Below are 24251 nucleotides of genomic sequence, written 5' to 3' on the forward strand. Positions count from 1 at the left end.
TGCCTTGCAGGCAAGTGTGCTAAATAGTACAGGATCTCAGAGAACAGGAATCAAGGCGGACACCTCATCTGAAGAGTTTACTGAGATATGATGGATGCAAAGAAAATACCTTGGGCAGCTACGTGTGATAGAGTGCTGAGCCTGGGGTCAGAAAGATTCATCTCCCTGAGTTCAAATCTGACCTCAGATACTTCCTTGGGCACTCAGTCTCTAAAAGGTTCACCATCACTGATAGAGCATCCAAAGTATCCTAAGCACTAAGATTTGGACTAGCTGGCCTCCTAGGGTTCCTTTTTGATCTAAATCTGATACAAAATCCAAAATGAGTGATCTACAGTGCTCTTAGCACAATACCTTAGGAACTTAAATACTTGTTGATTTTCTAAGTTGAAAGAAAACAAACATTTATTCAGCACTTATGTGTGCCAGGTGATTAACAAATACTGTCTCCTTTGATCCTCACAGCATCCCTGTGAGATAGGTGCTATTATTAGCCACAGTTTACAGCTGAGGAAGCTGAGGCTATGTGATTTATCTAGATTCATGTAGCTGGTGAGTTCCTTTTTTTTTTTAAACTCCTCCTTTTGTCTTAGTATCAGTTCTAAGACAGAAGAGCAGCAAAGGCTAGTTGCCTAGAGACCCAAAGTTAGGAAGTATCTGAGGCCAGATTTGAACCCAGGTCCTTCTGACTTGAGACTTGGCGCTTTATTCATTGTACCACCCAGCTGCCTCACAATCTAGTGGGAGTAGGGAAGGATTGGGTGAGACATTAACATATGGAGAAATAACTATAACAAAAAGACAGACAGTGAGGACAGCTATCAGAGGATAAATATTAGAACATTTAGAACATAGAGAATAAGTGTTAGAATATGTTAGAACAGAGGATGATGAGAGAAAACAGAGAAAATGCATCTTTGCAGAGACGTTGTGGCTACTGCTGATATAGATTAATTTTTCTGTTTGTTCTCTCTTTTAAAAAAATCCTCACCTTCTGTCTTAGAATCAATACCATATTTTGGTTCCAAGACATAAGAGTGATAAGGGCTAGAAAATGGGGGTTAAGTGGGTTGCCCAGGGTCACAATACTAGGAAGTGTCTGAGGCCAGATTGATATTTGTTTTCTTTTTACATTTTTGTTACCAGAGGATGACTTTTCTGGAAAGGGAATAGGAAAGGGGAAGAATAAATCTGGAAATGAAAGTGATATATTAACAAAAAGTCAGGATAAGACTTGTGAATTCATTGGTATAAGGAACTTCCAGATGAGGTAAGTCCTCCTACCAATGCTGATCCATGTCTTCTTTAAAATTTGTAGTCTAATGAGAGTTTCCTTGAGCGTTGAGAAATTAAGTGACTTACCCAAGTTCACACAATCAATATGCGTCAGAGGCAGGACTTGAACCCATGGCTGTCTCCTTAGGAAGTTGGTTTTCTGTCCACCGTGTGTATGTATGTGTGTGTACGTGCGTACCTGTATTGTGGGTATTGTATGTATGTGTATGTACATATATATCTAGAGAGAAAGAGAGAGCAGAGAGAGAGTCGGAGATAGCCAGTCAGAGACAGACTGACAGAGAGCAGAGGAGGGATATAACCTCCAGAGGTGGGGATCAGGGAAGATTCCGAGGGAGATGACAATCTGTACAGAGTTCCATGCTAGGCTTTGGGGAGATAAGAAATTTAGAAGTACCTTGCCTTCATAGAGTCTAATAGGAAGTTTGACACATAGATAACATTTTATGATCATTAAGGACAATCTCTCCAAATGCCTTCTCTCTTCCCTTCTTCCACCAGACATCTGTTTGGCGAGCCTGTGTCAGACTTATGTCAATCAGTTAATTAATCAGAATTCCCTGATAGAGGCCTGTGCTCTGGATGCAACTAAGTCCTATTTTGTGTCTTCTGAACAACACAGCTAAGAAAGAGCTGATCAATGAATAAATGCTTGTTGATTGAGCCAGACTTTGCCTTCTGGGAACTCACAGTTTTTGGCGATAGAGGAGGAGCTCCTCCAAGGCTTGATTTTATGAAGCTCTTGGTCTGGGGAGGCAAAACCCACATATAAAAGAACTTTGAACAGTAACATCAGATAGTGGGTCCAGGTGACCAGATATTAAGTGATCTATGAGGTCAGCTGAAAGAGAACAGGGTGGAGGTGAGAGAACCTTTCAGGGCTTTTAGTAACTCTCTAAGACTACAATAAAGGGTTGGTGTTAGTAACATCTGCTTGACCTAGAGCTAACTACACATAAAATCATAATTTTAATTTAAAAAAAAAAAAAGGAGGAAGAGGAGAAGGAGAATGTAGGGAAAGCTTCCTGGAGGAGGTACAACTTAACCTCAGATCTTTTTTGTGTACTTTTTAGGTGTGACATGCTGTGATGCATCTGACACTCAGAGGAGAAGGAGAACTTTTGAGAAACTGCTGCCCAAGACCCTCCACTGTGGGAGCTGAGATTGACTTCCCTCCTCCCTCTTATTAGTGACTGGGGGAGGGAAGGAGTCAGGATGAGGGATGAGGGAAGGGAAGAAACTCTTGTTTCCTTCTTTACTTTCCCTTCCCACTGCCTCCAAACGATGGGGACACTCAAATCTTCTATGTTTTTAAGCTCCATCCTCTGCTAATTATTTTACACAGCCTTCTCATTGAACCTCACTGATCTTGACAAGTTATTTATACTTCCAAAATGAGATGAAGGCCCTGTGACCTACTATATATTTGTATCTTTGATTCCAGTTGACATTTATTTTTATGCATTTTTCTCCAACAGAGGCACTGATGTCCATATGAGAACAAAGACTCATACCTGTTAGGAACTGAATTTTTTTTTAAGGTGATTTGTGGGGGTGGAGGGGTAGAGTCAATACTGATGCTGTTCATTACAACCATACCTGTTGCAGAACTGGCAAGTTTTTGTCCCTTGTGTTTAATTTAATACTGCTTTGGCACATATAAAAATTTTCAATATCTAAAGCCTTCCTGAAGGCTCTGTTTGAAACAGCATTTGTATCACCCTAACATTCTAGGTTTTCATTTTTTAAGAAGGATATTTGCTAATGTCTGGTATCTTAGTTGTTGGCATATCTGTCATGGAGGGGGTGAGGGAAGCACCCACTCAACATTTTATTTTGAACCTTGAAAATTAGTCTCTTTGAATAGAGCAAGCTTATTGGTAAAATTAATGTGTCATTGAATGGAAGTCGTAAGAACTGATTTTGGATTCCACATATTAACACTTATTTGCTCTATAAACTTGGATAGGTTCCCTTCTTTGCCCTTCTCTGGGTCTCAGTTTGCCCTTTTATTTTTTAAAAGATGATTATGCAAAATGATCTCTAAGGTCCCTTTTAGTTTGTACATTGTTTGAAAATTTTAAGTAATTCCCTTTCTTCTTTAAGACTCAGTTTCTTCCATGAGTGAAGATATTGGACTCACTGGCCTCTAATGTCCCTTCAGAGAATAAATCTATGGTCTAATGAAAACTGAGCTCATCATCTCCTCTTCTAAGCCTGCGTTTTCCCATATCCTCTGAATTTGTATTGCTGGCACCCTCCTTCCCTATCATTCAGCTGAAACACTAGAATCATCTTTGATTCTTCCACCTCTCACCCTTTGTATCTAACTAGTTGCTAAGTTTTGTCAATTATATCCTCACAATGTTTCTTGCATTGAGCCCCTCTGCTCCACTCAGAAACCATCCTTGTATTAATTTCTCACCTTTTCTCACCTAGACTATTTTAACAGCCTCTTAATTGGTCTCCCTGTCTCCATCATCTCCCTTCAATCCATGTTTCACACCACTGCCTGAGTAATCATTAAAAAAATTCCAAACTAAATAAACATCAACTAAAATGATCATTTCCACATACCCATTAGAACAGAAAGAGAACATGAAACTGTGACTCTATAATGGATAGCTTGATTGTTTTTTAAAAATGTAATAAAAGCAATGTTACTTTAAAAATTTTTTGTGATTCTTTCTTGTCTTCTTTTTATTTTCAGAAATTTGTTTCAGTGATCTCTGCCTTTTTCTTTCTTTCCCTGTCTTTTTTTTTTTTTTTTTGGTGGCAACACTTTCCAAACAGGAAAAATAAAAACCCTGGTTATAAATATAGGAAAAAGGAAAATACATTTCTTCATGGGTTGTATCCAAAAAATATGTCTCTTTCCACCATCTGATTCCTTTCTATCAGAAGATGTTTACCATGTTTTATCTTGAGTCCCCTAGAACTGTGGTTGGTCATTGTATCGATCAGAGTTTGGATCTTTCAAAGTCGTTTGTCATTACAATATTATTATTTCATAAATTGTTTTCTGGTTCTGCTCACCTCACTCTTTTTCTATTTATTCCTAGTTTTCTCTGAAATTGTCCCTGTCATCTTTTTTTTTTTTAATCTTACCTTCCATTTAAAAATCAATATTGTATATTGGTTCCAAGGAAGAAGGGCTATGCGATGGGAATTAAATGACTTGTCCAGGGTCAAACAGTTAGGAAATGTCTGAGACCAGATTTGAATCCAGGACCTTTTGTCTGTAGGTCTGGCTGTCAATCCACTGAGCTACTGCGGTGCCCCCCTCCCCCTCCAGCCTATTAGTATTCCATTATATACATACCATAACTTGTTCAGCCATTCCTCCATTGATGGGCACCTACTCACTTTGCCACCCACAAAAGAGCAACCATAAATATTTTTGTACAGATAAATTTTTTTTTCTCTTGCTTTCCTCTTTGGGATAGAGATCTAGTAGTGGCATCTCTCCTTGGTCACATTATAATAACTTTTTGTGATTAGTTCAAAATTACCTTCCCGAAAGAATATGATGCATTACAGATTTAAAACTGTTATATAAAAATGAGATTAAAAAAAATTACTGTTCAGTTTTTATAACCCAGTGGAAGGTTTTGGCTCTGGGAAGGAGGGAGGGAAGGAGGGGAGGGAAAGAAAATGAATCATGTAAACATGGAAAAATATTTTTTAAAAATCAAGTTAAAAGAGAAAACTGTCAGAAAAAACAAAATTACTGTTCATCCCCATCCTTTGCCTGCCTTTGTTCACACTGTTCTCTGTTCCTTGAATGGATTTCCTTTCTATGGCCATCTCCACATGTTGAAGTCCTCCCTGTTTTTCATGACCCAGTTTGGACATGATCTCTATGAAACCCTTTATAACCTCTTTTTTTGGTGAAAAGCAATCTTTCTTTCCTTTAGTTTCTCATACCCTGGCCCTCTCTTTACTCGTCTCACTCCCCCTTGTACCAGCTACTTGTGCCATCGTCCTTCCTTCTCATGAGATTGTAAGCTCAGAGTAAGGTCTGTGTCATCTCCATCTTTGGGTCCTTAGGTCCAATCACAGTCTTGAACACTAGAGACATTTATTGTATAAATATTTTTAATCCACTCACCCGGAAAGACAGGCTATTCTAAGTGAATTGCATTACAAGATTATTTGTGGCGAGGTAGATTGTGTTTCTCTTCTGCCTCTCAGTCAGGTCTCAGAGGTGCCTTGACCTGCTGAACAGGTGTTTCCCTGACTTGCCTACTCTTTCCCCTCCACAGCCTTTTCTCGTTTAGATTATACATTCCTATGGTACTGTGGCACTCTTCATTGGCATGGCCATGTGAAAGCTGACTGGATCCATCTGTAGGCTGGAAGGAATCTCATTATGAAAGGTAGAGTTGTTTTGATTTAGAGTCAGAATACCCGGATTCGAGCCCTGATTCTCATGCTTACTGTATCACAGAGGGCACATTATTGAGTCTCTGAGCCTCTGTTTTGTCATCTTTAAAATGGGGGTGGTAATTAATACTACCAACCTCACAGGCTCATTTTGAAGAAAACTCTTTGTTGACTGTAAAGCACTATACACATGAGGGTTATCATTTGGAGTATTCCTCATTTTGAAACAGGGCACCCTTTACCCTATTTCCAAGAGAGCTGTTTGACCACCCTAATCTTGATACTCCACAGACTTTCTTGGGACCATCTTTCAATGTCTTCTAGCCCTGGTAGTCAGAAAATGCTACTCATTTTCTATCCTAGACTCATTTTACTACTGTAGTTGACCATATGTGTTTTTTTTTTAACCCTTACCTTCTATCTTAGAATCAATACTGTGTATTGGTTCTAAGGCAGAAGAGTGGTAAAGGCTAGGCAATGGGAGTTAAGTGACTTGCCCAGGGTCACACAGCTGGGAAGTATCTGAGGCCAGATTTGAATACCAAGTGCTTCGAGAGCAGTAGTGTTAAACTCAAATAGGAATGGGGGTCCCTAAACCAGACAAGAATCTCTACAGGCTGCACACACTGGCATTATCTGTCTTCTTGCATTTTTTTATTTCTCGATTACATTTTCTTGGGAATGTTGTGGGCTGTATCTTCACCTGGGCTGCATGATTGACATCTCTGTTCTTGAAGATAAGCACAGTGAATAGAGTGGGACTCAGAGCCAGGAAGACCAGAGTTCAGGTCCCATTTTTTCCTCCAAGCAGCTGGCAAGAAACCACCAGTTTATTGAATGAAAAACCCAATAGCCACTTGCCCCCTACCCATGACCCACCCAAGAGAGCATCTGAGACCCTGCAAAGTGCTTTGAACAGCAGAATTGAGTAATAGGACTGGAGGGCACAGGAGAACTAAGAAGGGAGAATGCCTTTTTGTCCAAACCTCTGGGATCAGGGTGAGATCAGAAGTAGGAAGTGGGGGGGGGGGGTCTTGGTTGGCAGAACACTGACTGGAGGACCTAGCACTTGGGGCTCAATCCCCCCATCTTTGTGATCTATGTGACAGTGGGTAAGTCACTTAACCTCTTAGTGTTCTAGGAAGCTCTCTGAGGATTATTGGCTGTAGAAAAGGTGTCAGCCTTCATGTCAGAGGGAGTTTCCTCACCTAGGACTTCTCTGTCGGTGAAATCCTGGGTCCGGTTCTGGGCCCTATGCAACTGTGTCTGAGGCCTTGGAGATACACAAAAGCAAAAAGGAAATTCCCTCAAGAAGCTTCCTTACATTCTCTTGCAGAGGAATAGTGATAACATAAGGCCAAGTGCCATAAGGGTGGCCAAGGAACATTTTTGGAGCTTTAGTTAATGAAAAAGCTGAAACTTATACTAAGCACCACTATGTGCTGAACCCATTCAGATCTTCTTAAGAGCCCGTGATTGGGTAGCGTAGAACTGGAGAGAACAGCCATGGGCCAGAATGGCAATGGGCCATGTTTTTCAGCATAATTGAGGGTGTGCAATCCCTGGGGCTGCCCAGCTCCCCCTGCCCTGTCACCTGGATTTCTCCTGTGTCTTGGAGGTGTTGGTTGGCAGGGGGAACCAACTATTTGTGTGCAAAGTAGCTTCATGGCATTCAAGATTCTCCTTCAGATATCATTCTGGGCCTTGCACAATGAAGAACCCAGAGAATAAGGCAGTCTTGGAATCTGTGTTTTCTTTTTTTCTTTTTTAAAAACCCTCACCTTCCATCTTGGAATCAATGCTATGTATTGGTTCCAGGATAGAAGAGCGATAAGGGCTAGGCAATGGTGGTGGTGGTGGTGGTGGTGGTTAAGTGACTTACCCAGGGTCACACAGCTGGGAAGAGTCTGAAGCCAGATTTGAACCTGGGACTTCCTGTATCTATTTTTCTTCCTTTTAAAAAAAATCTTTGCTTTCTGTCGTAGTAACGAATTTAAGACAGAAGGGCAAGGGCCAGGCATACAGGGTTAAGCGACTTCTCCAGGGTCACCCAGCAAAGAAGCATCTGTACCTTCTGTTTTCTTTTAGAGAGTTGCCTCATCTCTCCTGGCTTCTGACCCTTTACTTTAGAGCTGCAGGAAAGAACACCAACATGGACTGGGGGCCAAGGGGAAGAAAGGTGTTTGGGGCTGAGGGTTTCATAAACAGTGTGGCAGAACAGAACAGTGGAAGAAGCCAAGTGGGCGTTAAGATCTGGGTTTTGGTCCCATCTCTTCTGCTGGCTCATTTCTGACCTCAGGCGAATCCCTTCTCTTCTGCCTCATTTTCCCTATCTATAAAATGAGAGTTGGATTACATGCCCCCTAAGGACTCTTCCAGCTCTGAAATCTGATCTTCTATGACTTAACATTCCTTCCAGTTTGAGAGTCACCCAGTCAAATGTAAATACTCGGTCCTTCTTCTGTCTTATGACTAGGAAATTCCTAAATCCCACTGAGTCAGAATTCATATAGTCATAGATCCTTCCTGAGGATTCTCAAACCTTGTAGGAGGCAGCCAAGTGAGTATCAGGAAGACCCCAGATCAAATATGGCCTCAGACATTTGCCAGCTGTTTGACCCCCGGGTATAAGCCTCAGTTGTCTCAAACATAGGAGGAGCCCAATGCTTGTTTCCTTTGTTCCATTGGCCCATCATGTTGACAGCTTTTGGCCCTCAAATTCATGAAGTGTCCTCTGTGCAAAAAAATAGGGATACCACCTGCTGCCACCTGGATCAATATTCTCAGTGAAGCCAAAGGGTACATTGTTCCCTTCCCTTGTTGCTAGGATCATAAAGTCCAGCTAGGGCTGGGATATGTTGAAAAGAATACTGACCATGGGGTCAAAATGCTTAAATTCAGAACCTGAATCTGTTACAAATTGGGGGAGTCGCTTCATTCCTTTCTGTGCGCCTCGGTTTCTTGCCTTGTAAAATAAGGATCTAAGATCGGATAATTTCTAAGATCCCTTCCTTTAAGCCCTGTGAGGTGAGGGGCAAATTGCATTTGCTGGAAAGGCCTTTGGTGAGTGGAACAACTTTTCTGCCCCCGTATCTGTGTCTAATTGGTATCTAATGTCCTGCTTCAGTCCATGTGCCACGAGAAACTTTTCACTGGGCAGTGAGAGAGGCAGAGGCAGAAATGAGGTCTGAGTCTCCTGTTCTTACTCTCCTTCCTGAGACTTGGAGACATCAATGTATTTTCCATGGTCACTCAGGATTTAGGGTCAGCTAGGTGGCACAGTAGACCCGAAGTCAGGAAGACCTGAGTTCAAATCCACCTTCAGATACTTATTATGTGACCCTGGGCAAGTCACTTAACACTGTCTCAGTTTCCTCATCTGTCAAATGAGTGGGAGAAGGAAATGGCAAACTACTCTCGTAGCTTTGCCAAGAAAACTCCCAAATGGGGCCACGAAGAGTTGGATATGAGTGAAGAACCACCTACTGACTCCCAGAAGAAATGGCAGGGGCCAGAAAGCCTCAGTGCCCAGTGCCCAGGTCTAGGGGCAAGAGGAATGGGGGACCCTGGATCTTGTATTGGGAGGAGGTAGAGGAGTTGTGACCAGCTCCACCTATGCTTCCCTCTCTGGGAAAGTGACTTAATCATCTATAAACATCTACACTCCTGTGTGTAGGATAGCTCTGTCTCAGCTGCAAGGCTGGGGGAGGGCTAGAAAAGGATAGACACACTCATAGTTAACCAATGTACATGTATACACAAAGGAACACACACAGAGTCTGGCACAGTAGGCAGAGCACCGGACCTGGAGTCAGGATCTGAGCTCAGATCAGACCCCATCACAAGATCACAAGCTGTGTGAACCTGGGCAAGTCATTTGACTCGGTTTATCTCAGTTTCCTCCTCTGTAAAATGAGCTGGAGAAGGAAATGACGAACCAGTCTTTTTTTTTTTTTTTTTTGGTATCTTTGCCAAAAAAAAACCCAAATGGGATCACAAAGAGTTAAGGCACGACTGAAAAAAATGACTAAACAACAACAGTGGGAAGAGCACTAGATGTGGGGTTTGGGGACCTGGCTTCAAAATCAGACTCTTATCCCCTATGTAACCTTGAGTAATGCCCCAACTCTTACAACTCTAAATCTCTGATCTTGTGTATACCCTCAGTTTTTCACTTGTATTTTATATTTATATATAACACATATTTATATGTATTTATATATTTGTGTGATGTATTATATATTATTAATAATAATTAATGCATAACAATATAATATAAAATAATTGACATTATATAATATATTTCACTTCTATTCAGACACAGTCCTAGGCACCCACACATGCCTAGACACAAAATAATAGTAACACCTCACATTTATATAGGTCTATATTCTTTCTAGCTGTGTGACCTTGAGCAAATCATTTCACCTCGTTTACCTTAGTTTCCTCATCTGTCAGTTGAACTGGAGAAAGAAATGATAAAACCACTCCAGGATCTTTTCTAAGAGACCCCAAATGTGGTCATCAAGAGTAAGACATGACTGAAAAATGACTGAAATACAACTCTGTGAGTTGTGTTATTATCCTCATTTTACCGAAGAAGAAACTGAGCTTGGAGAAGTAGACGTATTGCTCATGTATCCCAGGAGTCCCATGTGCCACAGTTCCATTGCTGGCACTAGAACCCAGGTCTACTGACTCCAAAATGTTCATTCCTCTCCATCAGCACATGTAGACATTCCTAAACATACATGAATACCCACATACATGTATTCATGTGTATATAAACATCCTCATACATGCACATACAATCTATACACTTCATATACACTTGCATAGACACACAAATGCATGCCAAAAAAATGTGCATAGTCACTCATTTGGACCCATTCCTTTGTGGGTTTACATATCCATGCACACACTCCATTAAAGGCTGACAGGACTTTGCCTCCATGGCATAAAATACAGGGTTTAAGTATGTTCTCCCTGCCTGAAGATTCCCCCTTATGCTTGTTTGCCTCATTACCTGAAATACCACCTTTCATGCCTTATCCCTGGGGCTGAGCAGTGCCCTCTAGTTTCTTCCATTAAAATGGGACCCTCTCCTCCCTTAGCAGGTGCCCCACAGCCTTCCCCAGCACCGCTGTGTGAATAAGTTTGTTGGGACATTTTCCTCTGGAATGGCCCCAGGCTCTGCTTATGGGGGTGGTGCTGGAGCTCTCTCAAGTGGGCCAAAGGACACCAAAGGGGTAAAGCTGAAGATAGTTTTGACTCACTTCAAAATTTCATCCAGGGCCAGACCGAAACCCTTCTTCAGAGGGTTCAGGCTCCTTGGGATCCTGAGTTCTAGGGGTAAATGAAGAAGTCAGAAGACAAGAAGCTAGCAAACCATTCCTTGGCATAAAGGTTTCAGGATGCCAGTGGCCCTGGCATAGGTCTAGACAGTTTCCAGATTCTCTTCTTCCTCCTACGCCCAGGATGGGTACCTTCTCATCCCCTTTTCTCTTTCCCTCCTTTTTGGCACAATTCAGGAAAGTATCAGACCTTTCAGAATTCTACCAAAAGCCAATCAGGGCTTTAGAAAATAAGGTGTCAAAGCTGAAAGAATCATAGAACACAGAATACATCCAAGCCTGGAAAAAGTTAGACCTTAGAGAGGACCTAGTGACCAACTGCCTCACTGGGGAAACTAAGGTTTAGTGGACTGAGGAGCCTGTCAAATTCACAAAAGCAAGGGTTGGAACTAACTCCCAGGACTAATTTTTTAAAAAGGGCTTGAAGGAGTTAATTGGCTGGGAAAGTGGCCAACTTGTGCCCTTCTGACCTGGAATCTCTGGACTTTAGGTCCAGGACATCCTGATTACTTTTAGTTGCATGTTACCATCTCTGTTTCACCTCAATAATTTTGTTCCTCCAGCTTGATACTAATGCAGTGCCTTGTTCACCTCTCGCCTGGACTAACAGTCTGTTCTAATTCATCTCTCCTTTACTCTATTCTCTCCACTTCTGCCAGGGCCATCTTCCTATTGCACAGGGCTCTCCGGGTGACACCCATTTTCAAAACAAAACAAAACTTTCAATGGCTCCCCATTGTCTACAGGATAAGGTCCAAATTTCTCAATCTGATATTCAAGGATCATGAAGAGCCTTGATACCTCTCTATACGCTCTTAGGTCAAATCGGACTACATAATTCCTCCATCTAATCTTATCCTTTCCTACCTCTGTTCACTTGTGTAAACTGGCTTCTCTGCTCCTTATCTCTTCCTATTGAAATCCTAGTAGATTCAGGCAACAATTCCTCCACAAAACTTCCTGATCTGATCCCTATTTACCTCCAGGATCCCAGAAGACAGGGCTCCATGTTGGTTAGAGTATTCAGGGAAAGCACTCTGGGGGAAATAGTCTGTTTAGAACAATAAGAGGTCTCTGTTTCTGGCTGCTGGCTTTCAGCCCAACCTGCCTTGTTGGCTCTACTTCAGACCTCTTAATTTGTGTAGTGACATTGTGGATTAACCCAGCGCTCCTGCAAAACTAAAGGAATCTTCGGCAGACTCGTGGGTCTTCTGTGGAGGAGGTTTTCTGGGTAGATAGTTCTCAGCCTCCTGGACTTTGCTGCAATATTTGGCATTGTTTGCCTCCTCCTCTTAGATACTCTCTCCTCTGGCGTCTGTTATAACATTACCCTTTTCTGGTTCCCCTCTTTCTTGCCAGATTGTTCCTTCTAAGCTTCTTTAAAGGGTTTATTATCATCCTGCTACTTCCCACCCTCCAAGGATCTGTGCTTGGCCCTCTTCTCTTCTCCCTATGATCTCATCTGATCTCATCTGAGTCACAGGTTCAGGTATTATCTTTATGCAAATGACTCCCAAATCTTTAAATCCAGCTCTGTTCTCTTCCCAGTATTCCAGCCCCAGGTCTCCAACTACCAGATGAGTATCACCATTTTGGATGTCCTGCTTGGCATCTCAGACTTAACATGTAGCAACCTGAACTCATCTTCTTCTCCTCAAAACTTGTCCCTCCCTCCTAACTTCCCGATTTCTGTTGCCTGCATTGCTTTCCTCCTAAGGTTGAAACCTGACTCTTCTCTCTCCCTCACACCTCAGATTCAGTCGGTTGCCAAGGCCTGCCTACTCTACCTCCTGAAAATCTCTTCCATCCCTGCCTTGTCTTCGCTCACATGGCCTCCACTCCAGTTCAGCCCCTCATTACCACTCACTTGAACAATTATAATAGCTTCCTAATTGGCCTCCCTGACTTCAATCTCTCCCCTCTTCAATCCAGGCTTCACACAGCTGCCAAAATCATCTTCCTATGGAACAGGTCTGACCATGTCACTCCCCTGTTCAAAAACCTTTAGAAATTCAGCTCTTCTTCCAGGATAAAATGTCAACTCCGTAACCTGCCTTTTTTCCCCTTGATTCTTAAAAATAACTCTTACCTTCTGTCTTAGAATCAATACTGTGTATTGGTTCCAAGGTGGAAAAGCAGTAAAGCCTGGGTAATTGAGGTTAAGTGACTTGCCTAGGGTTTCACAGCTAGGAGGTCAGATTTGAACCCAGGACCCTCCATCTCCAGGCTTTCAATCTGCTTAGTCTCCTAACTGCCCTGTAAACTCACTTTTAGGACCTTCTGCAATCTGGCTTTGTTTTGTTTTTCTGGCTTTACTTCACATTTCTCCCCTTCAAAACATACACTTTCCAGCCACATTGGACTACTACTTCCCTGAACCTGGCTTCTGATCTTGGAATCATAGCTCCAGGGTTGGAAGGGTCCTTTAAAGTCTGTGTGGTCCTTTTACAGAGGAAGAAACCAAAATGCAAAGGGGACAAGTGACTTGTCCAATGTTTTTTAGGTAGTGAGTGGCACAGCTGTGCCCTCTTATACTTCCATGGGTTTGTTCAAGTTGTCTCTCATGTTTAAAATGCATTCCCTCCTCATTTCTGCCTTTCAAAATCGCTTTCCTTCAAAGCTCAGCCAGTGTCATCTCTTCCATGAAGTCTTCCTTGATGTTCTTCCTCCCCAACCTTCTCCAGAAAGTTCCTTCTTCCTCAGATTTTCACAGATCACTTTATTTGAATCTCTCCTTTATCTTGTTACTCTAACATATTATACATACATACGTACATGCCATATCTTTCCCAATATCCTCTCAGCTCCTGGAGGACAGGTAATTAGTCATTTTTTTTCCCTTTGTATTCCCAGACTTAGCATAGTACTTTGCATGGGGTAGGTACTCAATAAACTTTATTGACTAGAGCAATAAATAAATAAATAATGCAAGAAATAAATAATAAAAATAAAATGTTGCCAGGCATGAATGGGAATTCTAAAGGATGAGAAGACATGGAGGTTCTGAGATCTGCCACAAATAAAAACAGGATGAAATGCTGTAGTTGCTTACAACTATAATTCAGGTGCAGTATAAGGAGTTTTTGCTGTTGTTTTAACTCTCTTCTGACTCTTTGTGACTCTATATGGGGTTCTTTTAGCAAAGATAATGAGTGGTTTGCCAGTTTTTTCTCCAGTGGATTAAGGCAAACGGGAATTAAGTGACTTGCTCAGGATCCCACAGTCAGAGAACATCTGAGGCCAGATTTGAACTTGGGTCTTCTTGACTGGAGGCCCAACACTCTATCTACTGTGCCACCTAGCTGTACTGCAGCCAAAGAACTTGGATTCATATCAAGATTCTGCCACTTACTATCTGTTTACACTTGGGCAAATCACTTAGAAGCCTCTCTGGGCCTGTTTTCTCACTTGTAAAATGAGGAGGTTGGACTGGGTGACCTCTGAAGGCCCTTTCAGTTCTAAAATTATGATCTTAGGATTCCCAGGTTCCATGAAGGCTCTGCCTTCAGTAGGCTTTCCAAAGAAGTTTGTTGGTGTTACCTTTGTAAGTGTAGGACTGAACCATCAACTCAGAGAGGATGTGGACCTTATCTTTTATAAACTTATAATTCCCCCTAGCCAGGGCACGCTGCTGCTGCTGCTGCTGCTGCTGCTGCGCACACGGTGGACACAATATTTGGCTATTTAGTTTCCATTGAAGGCCTTCCGAGACATGCAGAGTATTCCATGGGCAGGGTATTGTGAGCCTGACACTTAGAGGCCCTGCTCAGCCTCCCTTCCCCGGCCATGTCCTCCTGCCTTACCTAAGAGGGGAAGATGGTGGGGCACTCATTTGGGGGGGGGGGCAGAGCCTGAGAAGGGGCAAGGGAGCCAGGAGGCTGCTATGATCTGGGGTGGAAGCATGCACCTCACCCCTCAGACCTTCCGGGAACTGGGCAGTCACCTTCCACTTGTTGGAGGTGGGGTGGGGAGGGAGAGGCTCCTGGAGGAACCCCAGGCAGACAGAGGGACTGCCTGGGCGGCCAAGGGTTGGGGGTGGGGATGGGAATGGGGCCAGGGCCAAACAGGGCAGACGCTCTCTGCACTGACGTCTCTGGGCCCCCAAGGAGGGTTAAACCAAATCAAACACAAAGCAGCCACCCCGGCCCGCCCCACGGATGGCGGAGGAGCCCTGAAAAACTGGTCTTGTGGGGCGGCTGGACTGCATTCCTAGCCCTCGCGGGAGGGAGGGCGGGCGGGTGCCGGCGAGTATATAAGAAGCCCTGAGCTGGCTAAGGCTCTGAGCGCCCACGGCGCCCTGGGGTAACCACTATCCCCGTGGGTCGGACCAGGCCCCAGCGGGACTCCGAAGACTGAGGTCCCGGCCTCCCAGCACCCTTACCCTGCCTACTCCTGGCCGGGCAGCTCGGAATGGGGCTTCACGTCGAAGCCGCTGGGGCTGGAGGCCGGGAAGGCGCATAGCTACGGGTGAGAAGGGGTACCAGCACCTAGGGGTACCAGGAATCAGGCTGTTGCTCAAGAGGAGCAGTACCAAGTCACAGTCTTCGGGGTTTAGGCAAGGGGGAAGACTCCAGGGACTCTGCAGACTCGCAGTGGAAGATTGACTTTGCATAGGTACGGTTAGGTAAGAGCGAGTTGCTCAGAGGGCCAGTGCTTGAGGGGAGAAAACGGCTTTGCTTAGAGTCTCGTCTAGATTTAAATTTACTCAGGGGTTAAAGGACGGCAGGTTGCGGGGGAAGCACCGGACCAGAAGACCAGATTGCGCTGGGGGCGCAGCGCCGAAGGACAGATTCCAGAGTTGGCGCAGGAGTTGGCAGAGAGGAAGACTTGGGGCTGTGCAGGGGGTGCTGCTGGTTAGGCGCGCTGCAGATTCTGGCTGGGGAGGATGGTATAGGATCCCGGGCAGAGGAATCATAGGATTTGGGGCTGGAAGGGAGCTTAGACAGCGTTTGCTCCTTCCGACTTGGGAGTTGGTCAGGCGATCAGGGCACCGCGGGGGACTTCAGAGCTAGCCTTTGCTCTGGGTAGGAGATCTTCGGGAGAGATCAAGATCGGTGGCTTGGGAAAGAGGCGCGGGGGTGGGGCTGCAAGACCGGCTTAGGCGTGGCAAAATGGGCAAAGGCCTGAGTTCTTTTTCTCTTTAGGTCTGAGCTAGAGCTTCAACAGTCGCCTGGAGGATGCAAGTTTTGTCGAGGGGAGACCTGGATGGGCTGCAATCTCTCACCCCGGCTTTTCGACCCAGACTCTCAGCTGCCCTGGTCCAGTGGTTCTTAACAGTTCAACAGTTCTGTATAGAAATTGTGAAATGTTTAGGACCACTTGATCAGAGTCGGCAACGTCCAGCCGGCCGACCAGCCCACCCCGCCTGCGCCCCGGGCCGCCGCGCCCAACCTCGGTCCCACCTGAGCCCAGCCCCGTTCCACCCTAGGGAAGCGGGCGCCCGCCCAGGCGTAGCTGAGTTCTCACGGCCCTGTTGGGGCATCTGGGGTCGAACGTGGGGGCGGCCAGGTAGCGGGGGTGGGGGCGTGGAGCCTCGGGGAGAGGGAGGCGACGACGAGGGATGGAACTTGTTTCCCAAGGTGTGGGGCTCAGCTGGGACGAGATCATTTTCGTCTTTTCTCATTTATACACCCTGTCTGTTTCTCTATCTCTGTCTTGTCTCTGCCTGTTTGTTGGTCTGTCTCTCTCTTTCTCACACGCACACACTCGGTGAGTATTCCTCTCCTACATGTACCCCAAACTTCACAAAACTGCAGAATCTCAGAACTGGAAGGGGTCTCCTAGCCTAGAGGACTTCTGGATTCAAGTTCTAGCTCTGACACTATGTTTGAAGGCTGCCAAGTTACTTGGTCTTCTAGAAAGTGAAGCTGTGAGGCCCCGGGTCGTGGTGGAGTGGCCAGAGAGCTGCTCTCCCAGTCTACATGTCCTGTTTCTGCCCCATAGTGAGTGTATAATCCAGGCCAAGTTACTAAGTGGCTCTTAACCAGCTAATTTAATTTCGGAGAAAGTGTTGATATGCCCCGGAGGGGGAATTTTTTTACTCCGAGCTCCCTACTCCAGAAAAATCACAGGTGTGGGTCAAAAAATACCGATAATGCTACTCATTTTTCCTTCTCTCAGGGCCCTTGTGAAGAAAGTGTTTTGTAAATCTAAGGCTCTACGGAAATGTGAGCTGATGCTATGAATATTATTTTCTGGAAATGGAACCTGACTCCCAGAAAGATGAATGGGTCTATCTTATGGCGGGAAAAAAAAAAAGTACTGAAAAATGGGTACAAGTTAAGAGAAAGCAGATTTGACTGGCTATTGGAAGAAACCTCCCACTAATTAGAGCCAGACAAAAATAGAATCTGCTAGCCCAGGAAGAAAGGATTTTCTGGTTTACTGAAGATCCTCAAGCCAGGTGTTCAATAGCATCTTACTGGACTTGTAGCCATGTACCCATGCAATGGGGAAAATACTGGATGGAATTAGAAGACCTAGGTTCAAATACCAACTCTACCAATTACACCAATTAAGCAGATCATCCTGGATCTCTGGGTCTTAGTTTCCTCGTCCTGTCAGATAAGGATGTTAAAATGCATTTAGGTTCCTTCAATCTCTGTTCCTGTTAACCTAGGTAGAGGTTGTGCTGGGTGCCCCCAAGCTCTGAGCTACTAGGATTCTGTGATTTGCACCCCTGTCAAACATGGGAGCCAAAGCAAGCACCCAAGACTCCTTGATTCACAATCAAAATCCATTTTTATCACCCAGAATAGCTTGTTAAAATACAGTGTTCCCACCCCTATACATAGCTGCTTGATATTAGAACATAGATTCTGACTCTGCAGGAGATTTTACAGTTTAAGTAGTCTAAACTCCTCATTGAACAGATGGAGAAACTGAGACCCCAAAGAGTAAAAGAGACAGATTCAAGATCATGTAGCCAGTGAGTAGCACGGCATGTTTTGTGCACACCTCACAGTCATTGAACATCTATTCAATTTAAAACTGAAGACCATTAGTTTTTCCCTTCCTAGATTCCCAGAATCTTGGAGCTAAAAGGGACTTTGATGAGTATCTAGTCCAACTGCTGCATTAGTAGGAATCATAGGCGTTATTGCTTTTTTTTTTTTTTTTCAAACTTGTACTTTCTGTTCTAAAAACAACTCTTAAGACAGTAGGTCAAAGACTTTAGTGACTTGCCAAGGTCATATAGCTAAGAGGTGTCTGAGGCCAAATTTGAACCCAGGTCATCCCAAGTAGCAAAAAAGTGCAAATAATCCTACTTATACTCCTTCTCTCAGGACCCTCGTGAAGTGTTTTGTAAATCTAAGGTTCTATGGAAGCCACTTAGCTTGACCCAATTATAGGCTTTAGAGACAGAAAGGACATTAGAGATCTTATAGGCCAATTCTCTCCTTTTTCAGTTGAAGGAACTGAGGCCTGGGGAGGTTAAAGAAATTTGCTTATGGTTATAGAGGTGAGTGGCTGAGTAAGTGTTTGAATCCAGATCTCTTGATTCCAAATCAAGCCCTCTGCATCATCTTAGCCAAGTGTGGGGCTAGAATTCTTCCATGGGGCATCTTCTATGAATATCTGATTGTTGTCAAAGTCCAGAAAAGTTGAGCTCTCCTCTAATCTATGTATGACTATAAGGGCCCTTCCTGTGTGTTGGGGGAAGGTGACTTGAGGAGTAGAGAAGTTGGAGCTGAAGATGTGGGTTTTCCAGTTTAATTGGTACCTCTTAAAGTCTTCATCCCACTCTAACAGCCCATTACAGTAAGGTGTGAAGTTCTTTCCCCGTATGGGGTTCATCCTTCACATAGGCAAAGGAACATATAAAATGTAATGGTAAGAAGACTCTGGACGTGGAGTTAGAAAAAAACTGAGTTGCTATCTTGACTCTGACACCTAGCAATGAGGTGGCCTTCTCTGAGGCAGCTTTCTCCTTTTTCAAAGGGGTCTAATAATATTTCTCCTCCTTGTCTTAAGGGGATAACTAGGAGGAAAAGATTTGGCAACCCTTCAGGTGCTACCATAATAAAAGTTAGGATTGGGGTCCCACAGGAATCATCCATATCTATTTTTTTTTTTAATGCTTACCTTCTGTCTTAGAGAAGATACTACACACTGACTGCAAGGCAGAAGAGAAGGGTGAGACAATGGAAGTTAAGTGACTTGTCCAGGACCACACAGCCTAGAAATGGCCAAGGTCAGATTTGAATTAGGACCTGTTCTCTCTAAGCCTGGCTCTTAATCCACTGAGCCACCTAGAAGTTCCCTCATATCTATGTTCTAAGTATAGTCTTCAGGAAGCCTTCCTCCCTTTTCAGTCCCTGCCTCCTCTTCATCTACCTGTAAAGCTGGGGTGGAGGCCATTCCTCCCTGGGGTGTGGCTCTCTCTTCCATTTCTATTGCTTGGTTGTGTTGGGCAGGGACTTTGGGAAATGCCTTTTCCATTGACTTGACCTCTATCAGTGTGGTATAATGGAAAAAGCACTAGATTTGAGGTCTGAGGTCCTGGAGCCTGGTTGAGGTCTGCAGCTGCCAGCTGACTAGCTGGTTGATCTGACCACATTTTCTTTCTTCAGTTTTCTCTCTTTTGAAATGTGGATAATGTTTGTACCTCGTATCTCCCTCCTACTGTGGTAAGGAAAACATCTTGTAAAATGCTTAATAAACGTTTCTTTCCTACTTTCCTACTTTTATAAGTCTTGATTGGAGAAATGTGAGTGGTGGTGGCCCTCATGGGGCAGCTAGATGGAACAATGGATAGAGTAATGGTGTCAGGAAGACTCATCTTCCAGAGTTCAAATCCAGTCTCAGACCCTTAGTAACTGGTAGGCAAGTCCCTTAACTCTGTTTGCCTCAGTTTCCTCCTCTGTCAAATGAGCTGGAGAAAGAAATGGCAAACCAATCCAGGATCTTTGCCAGGAAAATCCCCAAAAGAGTCATGGAGAGTCGAATGTGATTGAAACAACTACACAACAACAGTCATTATTAAACCCAATTCTCTTCACTGGCTGACAATTCTCCATTTTGCCTTTCGATTTACACTGCCGGAAGTTCTATCAAAAAAAGTGGGTTAGCAAATGCCATTTAAAATACAATACCACCCACAGGGTAAATAGGGACCTATTGGTCATTTATATAATAGATTTAGAGCTAGAAGGGGCTTAGAAGGGACCATTTGGTTTAATGTCCTCATTTTTGGAAGCCCAGAAAATTTAAGTGAAATGTCCAACTTGAAAGGGTGGCAGAGTCAGCATTCAAACCCATGTACATGACTCCAAATCTAAAGCCCTTCCCACTAGGTCATGATACACAGTAATGTGAGTTCCTTTAATGAAATCTCCTCTGATCTCATATCTTCACTGATTAAAAGAATGAGAATTGGCATGATAATGGGGAATATGTATGGAACATTGGATTCATTTCGACTTTTGTGTTTTCTGGGTCTGAGCAGGGTTGGAGGAAGAGATTATAGTTTTTGGGCAACACAATGAGGATCCTGGGGAAAGAGAGGAGAAAGGGCATCTGGAGGTGGTGAGACTGGAACAAAAGAAAGGGAGGCCATGAGAAATGGTCCAATGTAGTGTGGAAGAAGTAGTCTTCTGCTTGGATTCAGAGACCTGGACTGAAGGCCTGGTTTTGTCATCCGTGAGTTGTCTTATTGACCTTCAATGCTTTTGCCTACTATGCTTATGTTCATAACTGAAACAATATTAAAAAAAAAAAGTTGTTTTAAACACATGGCCCTCAAAAACCCTTCCTGGAGGGAGAGGGATGGGTGGCTGGGTAGCTCAGTGGATTGAGAGCCAGACCTAGAGATGGGAGGTCCTGGGTTCAAATCTAACCTTAGACACTTTCTAGCCCTGTGACCCTGGGCAAGCCACTTAGCCCCCATTGCCTAGTGCTTACTGCTCGTCTGCCATAGAACCAATTCACAGAATTTTTTTTCAATGAAAAAGAATTTTTTATTAGCATTGTTACAGGCAATGCATACATATGAACTGATCCTTAATGTGTACAACCTTAACCAAGCTTTAAATAGATATATCAGCAGAGTGAAATCTATGTTTTACACATATGTAGAACTAGGATCACACTAGAAGAAGACTGAGATTCACTTTACAAAAAAATTAAATAAAAATACATCTGTTTAATTTTTTAAAGTACCATCTCTTTAATTGGCAGAACATTAAAACCACCAAAGAAATATTCTGTTCAAATGAATTTCTATCAGATCTGAATATTGCATTATTCACCCTCTGCATGAGCCAGACATTTTGTTTTTTAAAGCTTAATTTAAAGAGTTCTGTAGTATGTATATAACCCAGATCTAATTGCTTGCCAACTTCGGGAGTTGGGAGGGAGGAAGGGAGGGAGACAATTTGGATTATACAATTTCAGAAAACTCATGTGGGAATTTGTTATTAAAATAAAAAAAAAAATTTATAATGCATTTTGTAAACAAAAACAAAATAAAAGTCCTTGATTGAATTTTTAAAAAAGAGTTCTGTTGTACTTTAAAATGTTTAGTTTTTGTTTTCTTAGCTGTCATTTGAATTTCTTAAGTGTATTATTAAACGTAACGGTTTACTAACTTACATTACAGAGCACTTATAAGAGGTAAGATTGAAGTTTTTCTCTTTCTGAGGCTTCAGTCTAAAGTAAAGAATGAAATAAATGAATACCAGTCTTAAAAGTTAAATGATAATAGAGTCAGTGCCAATTTAGAAAAGCACTCTTAACCTTAGTTTACATGTCTACTTCAGTAAATATTAATCTTTAACCAGATAGCAACACAGTTAACCAAGTTAGCAAAAGTAGCACCATCATTTCAGAAGATACTCTTTTGTGCACAGTAAATGTTGCAAGATGGACTTCATATTTGCTAGAGCAGATTTTGGGTGAGAAGAGAGGGGATGACAGAAAATGAGCCTCCTTTTGATCTCAATTTAAACTCAGGGACATGAACCATAGGCTTCTTGTAATTTCTCTTGATCTAGAGTGGTGGATAACTAAGTACAGTCATTAAATTGTCTGATATCCAACATGACTTCTCTTTCTTTCAATAAGATAAACAAGCAAAACAATGAGGACTAGCCCAGCAAGGGCTCCATGATCAGTAGATTGTTCTCATTCAGACGACATTCCTCCATTGATCAAAATTTGTTATCTTCAACTCTGAAAACCTGGACTTGAACTCCTAATATATTGACCGAAAATGAGTATGTGATTTGAACATTTTCTTCTGTGTTACACTTGTAAGAATTCCTTACAGTGACTTGAGGTTCCTTCAATGAACCATCAAAAACTCCCAAAGTGGGTTGTTTAGCATCAATTTATACATAATGCACAGCTTCTAAGAAGGTAAGGGTTAAAAAAACAACCTCCTCAATGTGGCTGGGGAAATATTCTATGACATTTAAGAGCCTAGAAAGGCTACAGGCAGTGAAAACTTGAACTGAGACTTTAGGGGGTAGGAGTAATGGCAGAAGGGAAGAGAATATTATTAGATGATAAACTTCTGGAGGCTTTTCAGAATCACAGATTTTTAGAATTGGAAGAGACTTTAGCATGCATTTGATCTAGGGTGCTTAATGTTTTTAGTGTCATGGAACTGTTTGGCAGTCTGTTGAAGCCCTTCGCAGAATAATATTTCTAAATATATAAAATAATACAGATGCTGGTACAAAGGAAACAAATTCTATCAAATTATAATGAAATTTTAAGGAAAAAAAAAAACAAGTTTATTGACCCTACATTAAGAATCCCTGAATTCTATTTTAACCGCACCTCCCATAGAATCCACAAGAGTTTGAAGTGGTTGAACTCTGTCTTATTGAAAACCTCAATTGAGGAGGTACTCTTCCATCACGTCTTGAGAGAGCCCATGCACCTTGGAGATAGCTTTCATCATTTAGAAGCTTCTCTTCTGGAGTTTTTATTACTCTCTCATCTCTCTATTCCCTGTGTGTTGTCCAGTGTCAACCCTATAGTCCAGGGTTAACTAATGTTTGGTTGGATTGGCCTGATTGAGACAGGGGAATGACAGTTCCAAAGGCCCTTGGGGGGCAATGAGTGGAAATGCTAGTGAGGGACCCAAGAGCCCTGATGGATAACATTCTGTGGAGTTGCATTATGGCTCCTGGAGAGGCAGATAAATGAAGCAGAGACTTCTGGACTTTAGTGGGGCAAAGAGGTAAAGAAATATGCTTTTTGCAAGCTGAAAATAGAAGCCATGGAGAGGATAATTTGGAAATAGGGAAACAATTGGCATGTGTGTAGGAATGTTGACATGAGGTAAATGGGGCTTAGATATTAGGATAACAGTCTTGAGTCTGGAGTCAGGGCTGACTCTACTATCTATGTGACTTAGAGCAAGTGACTTCACTTTTCTGGATCTAGTGACACCATAAGAGCACCATCCTGGTAGTCAGGAAAAATTGAGTTCAAATCTCATCTCAGATACTTGCTAATTTTGTGATCCTAGGCGTGTCACTTAAGATTTTTTTGTGCTCTAGTAGCCTCATCTGTAAAATGGGGATAATGATAGCCACTATTGCCCTGGATAATTGTAAGAATCAAATGTGATATTACATATGCAGTGCTTTTAAACCTTAAAGCATTACATAAATGTTATTACTATTGCTTAAATTTCTCATTTGTAAAGTGAGGAAATTTGGCTGTCTTATATTTAAAGACCCTTCCACCTCTAAATGATCCTATAATGAGCATTCAATGAGGGAACAGATTATATGTGAGAGTGCTTTGTACAGCATGAGGCGTCATAGAAATATAAGGTAATAGTTACAATAACAATGTCCTGCAGGGTTTGTCAAATATCCTATGTGCCAGCATGGAAGTGTGATTTTCTAAGGATATACTTGCTAACCTGGTATCCAGAAGTAATAATCATCACTGCTGTATTAAACAATTTCTGCTCTTCTAAGGGCAGCTAGGTATTAGAATGAATAGAGTGTCAGACTTGGAGTCAGGAAGACCTGAGATCAAATCTAGCCTTGGACATCCCTTAGTTGTGTGACCCTGGGTAAGCCACTTAACTGTTGTCTGCCTCAGTTTCCTCATCTTTAAATTAGAGATAATAGTAGCACTTACCTCCCTAATTGTAAGAATAAAATGAGATACGTGTTATTATTTTTATTATCATATGATCAGTAAGCTTAATGGGTAGTGGCAGGAATCTCAGAGTTGGAAGGGGCCTCA

At 42.8% G+C, this 24251-nt stretch overlaps 1 protein-coding gene across 1 annotated transcript in view; it reads left to right on the forward strand.

Moving 5' to 3' along the window:
* ASPG (asparaginase) overlaps nucleotides 1-15894 on the forward strand; it is a 155126-nt gene extending 139232 nt beyond the window's left edge. The window contains 4 exon segments of the mRNA XM_044659912.1: nucleotides 10797-10931; nucleotides 14655-14771; nucleotides 15368-15503; nucleotides 15755-15894. Coding sequence (XP_044515847.1) covers nucleotides 10797-10931; nucleotides 14655-14771; nucleotides 15368-15503; nucleotides 15755-15894 — 528 coding nt within the window.
* The last annotated feature ends 8357 nt before the right edge of the window (nucleotides 15895-24251 follow it).

Source organism: Gracilinanus agilis, chromosome 2 (genome assembly GCF_016433145.1).
Source record: "Gracilinanus agilis isolate LMUSP501 chromosome 2, AgileGrace, whole genome shotgun sequence".
Taxonomy (NCBI): Eukaryota; Metazoa; Chordata; class Mammalia; order Didelphimorphia; family Didelphidae; genus Gracilinanus; species Gracilinanus agilis.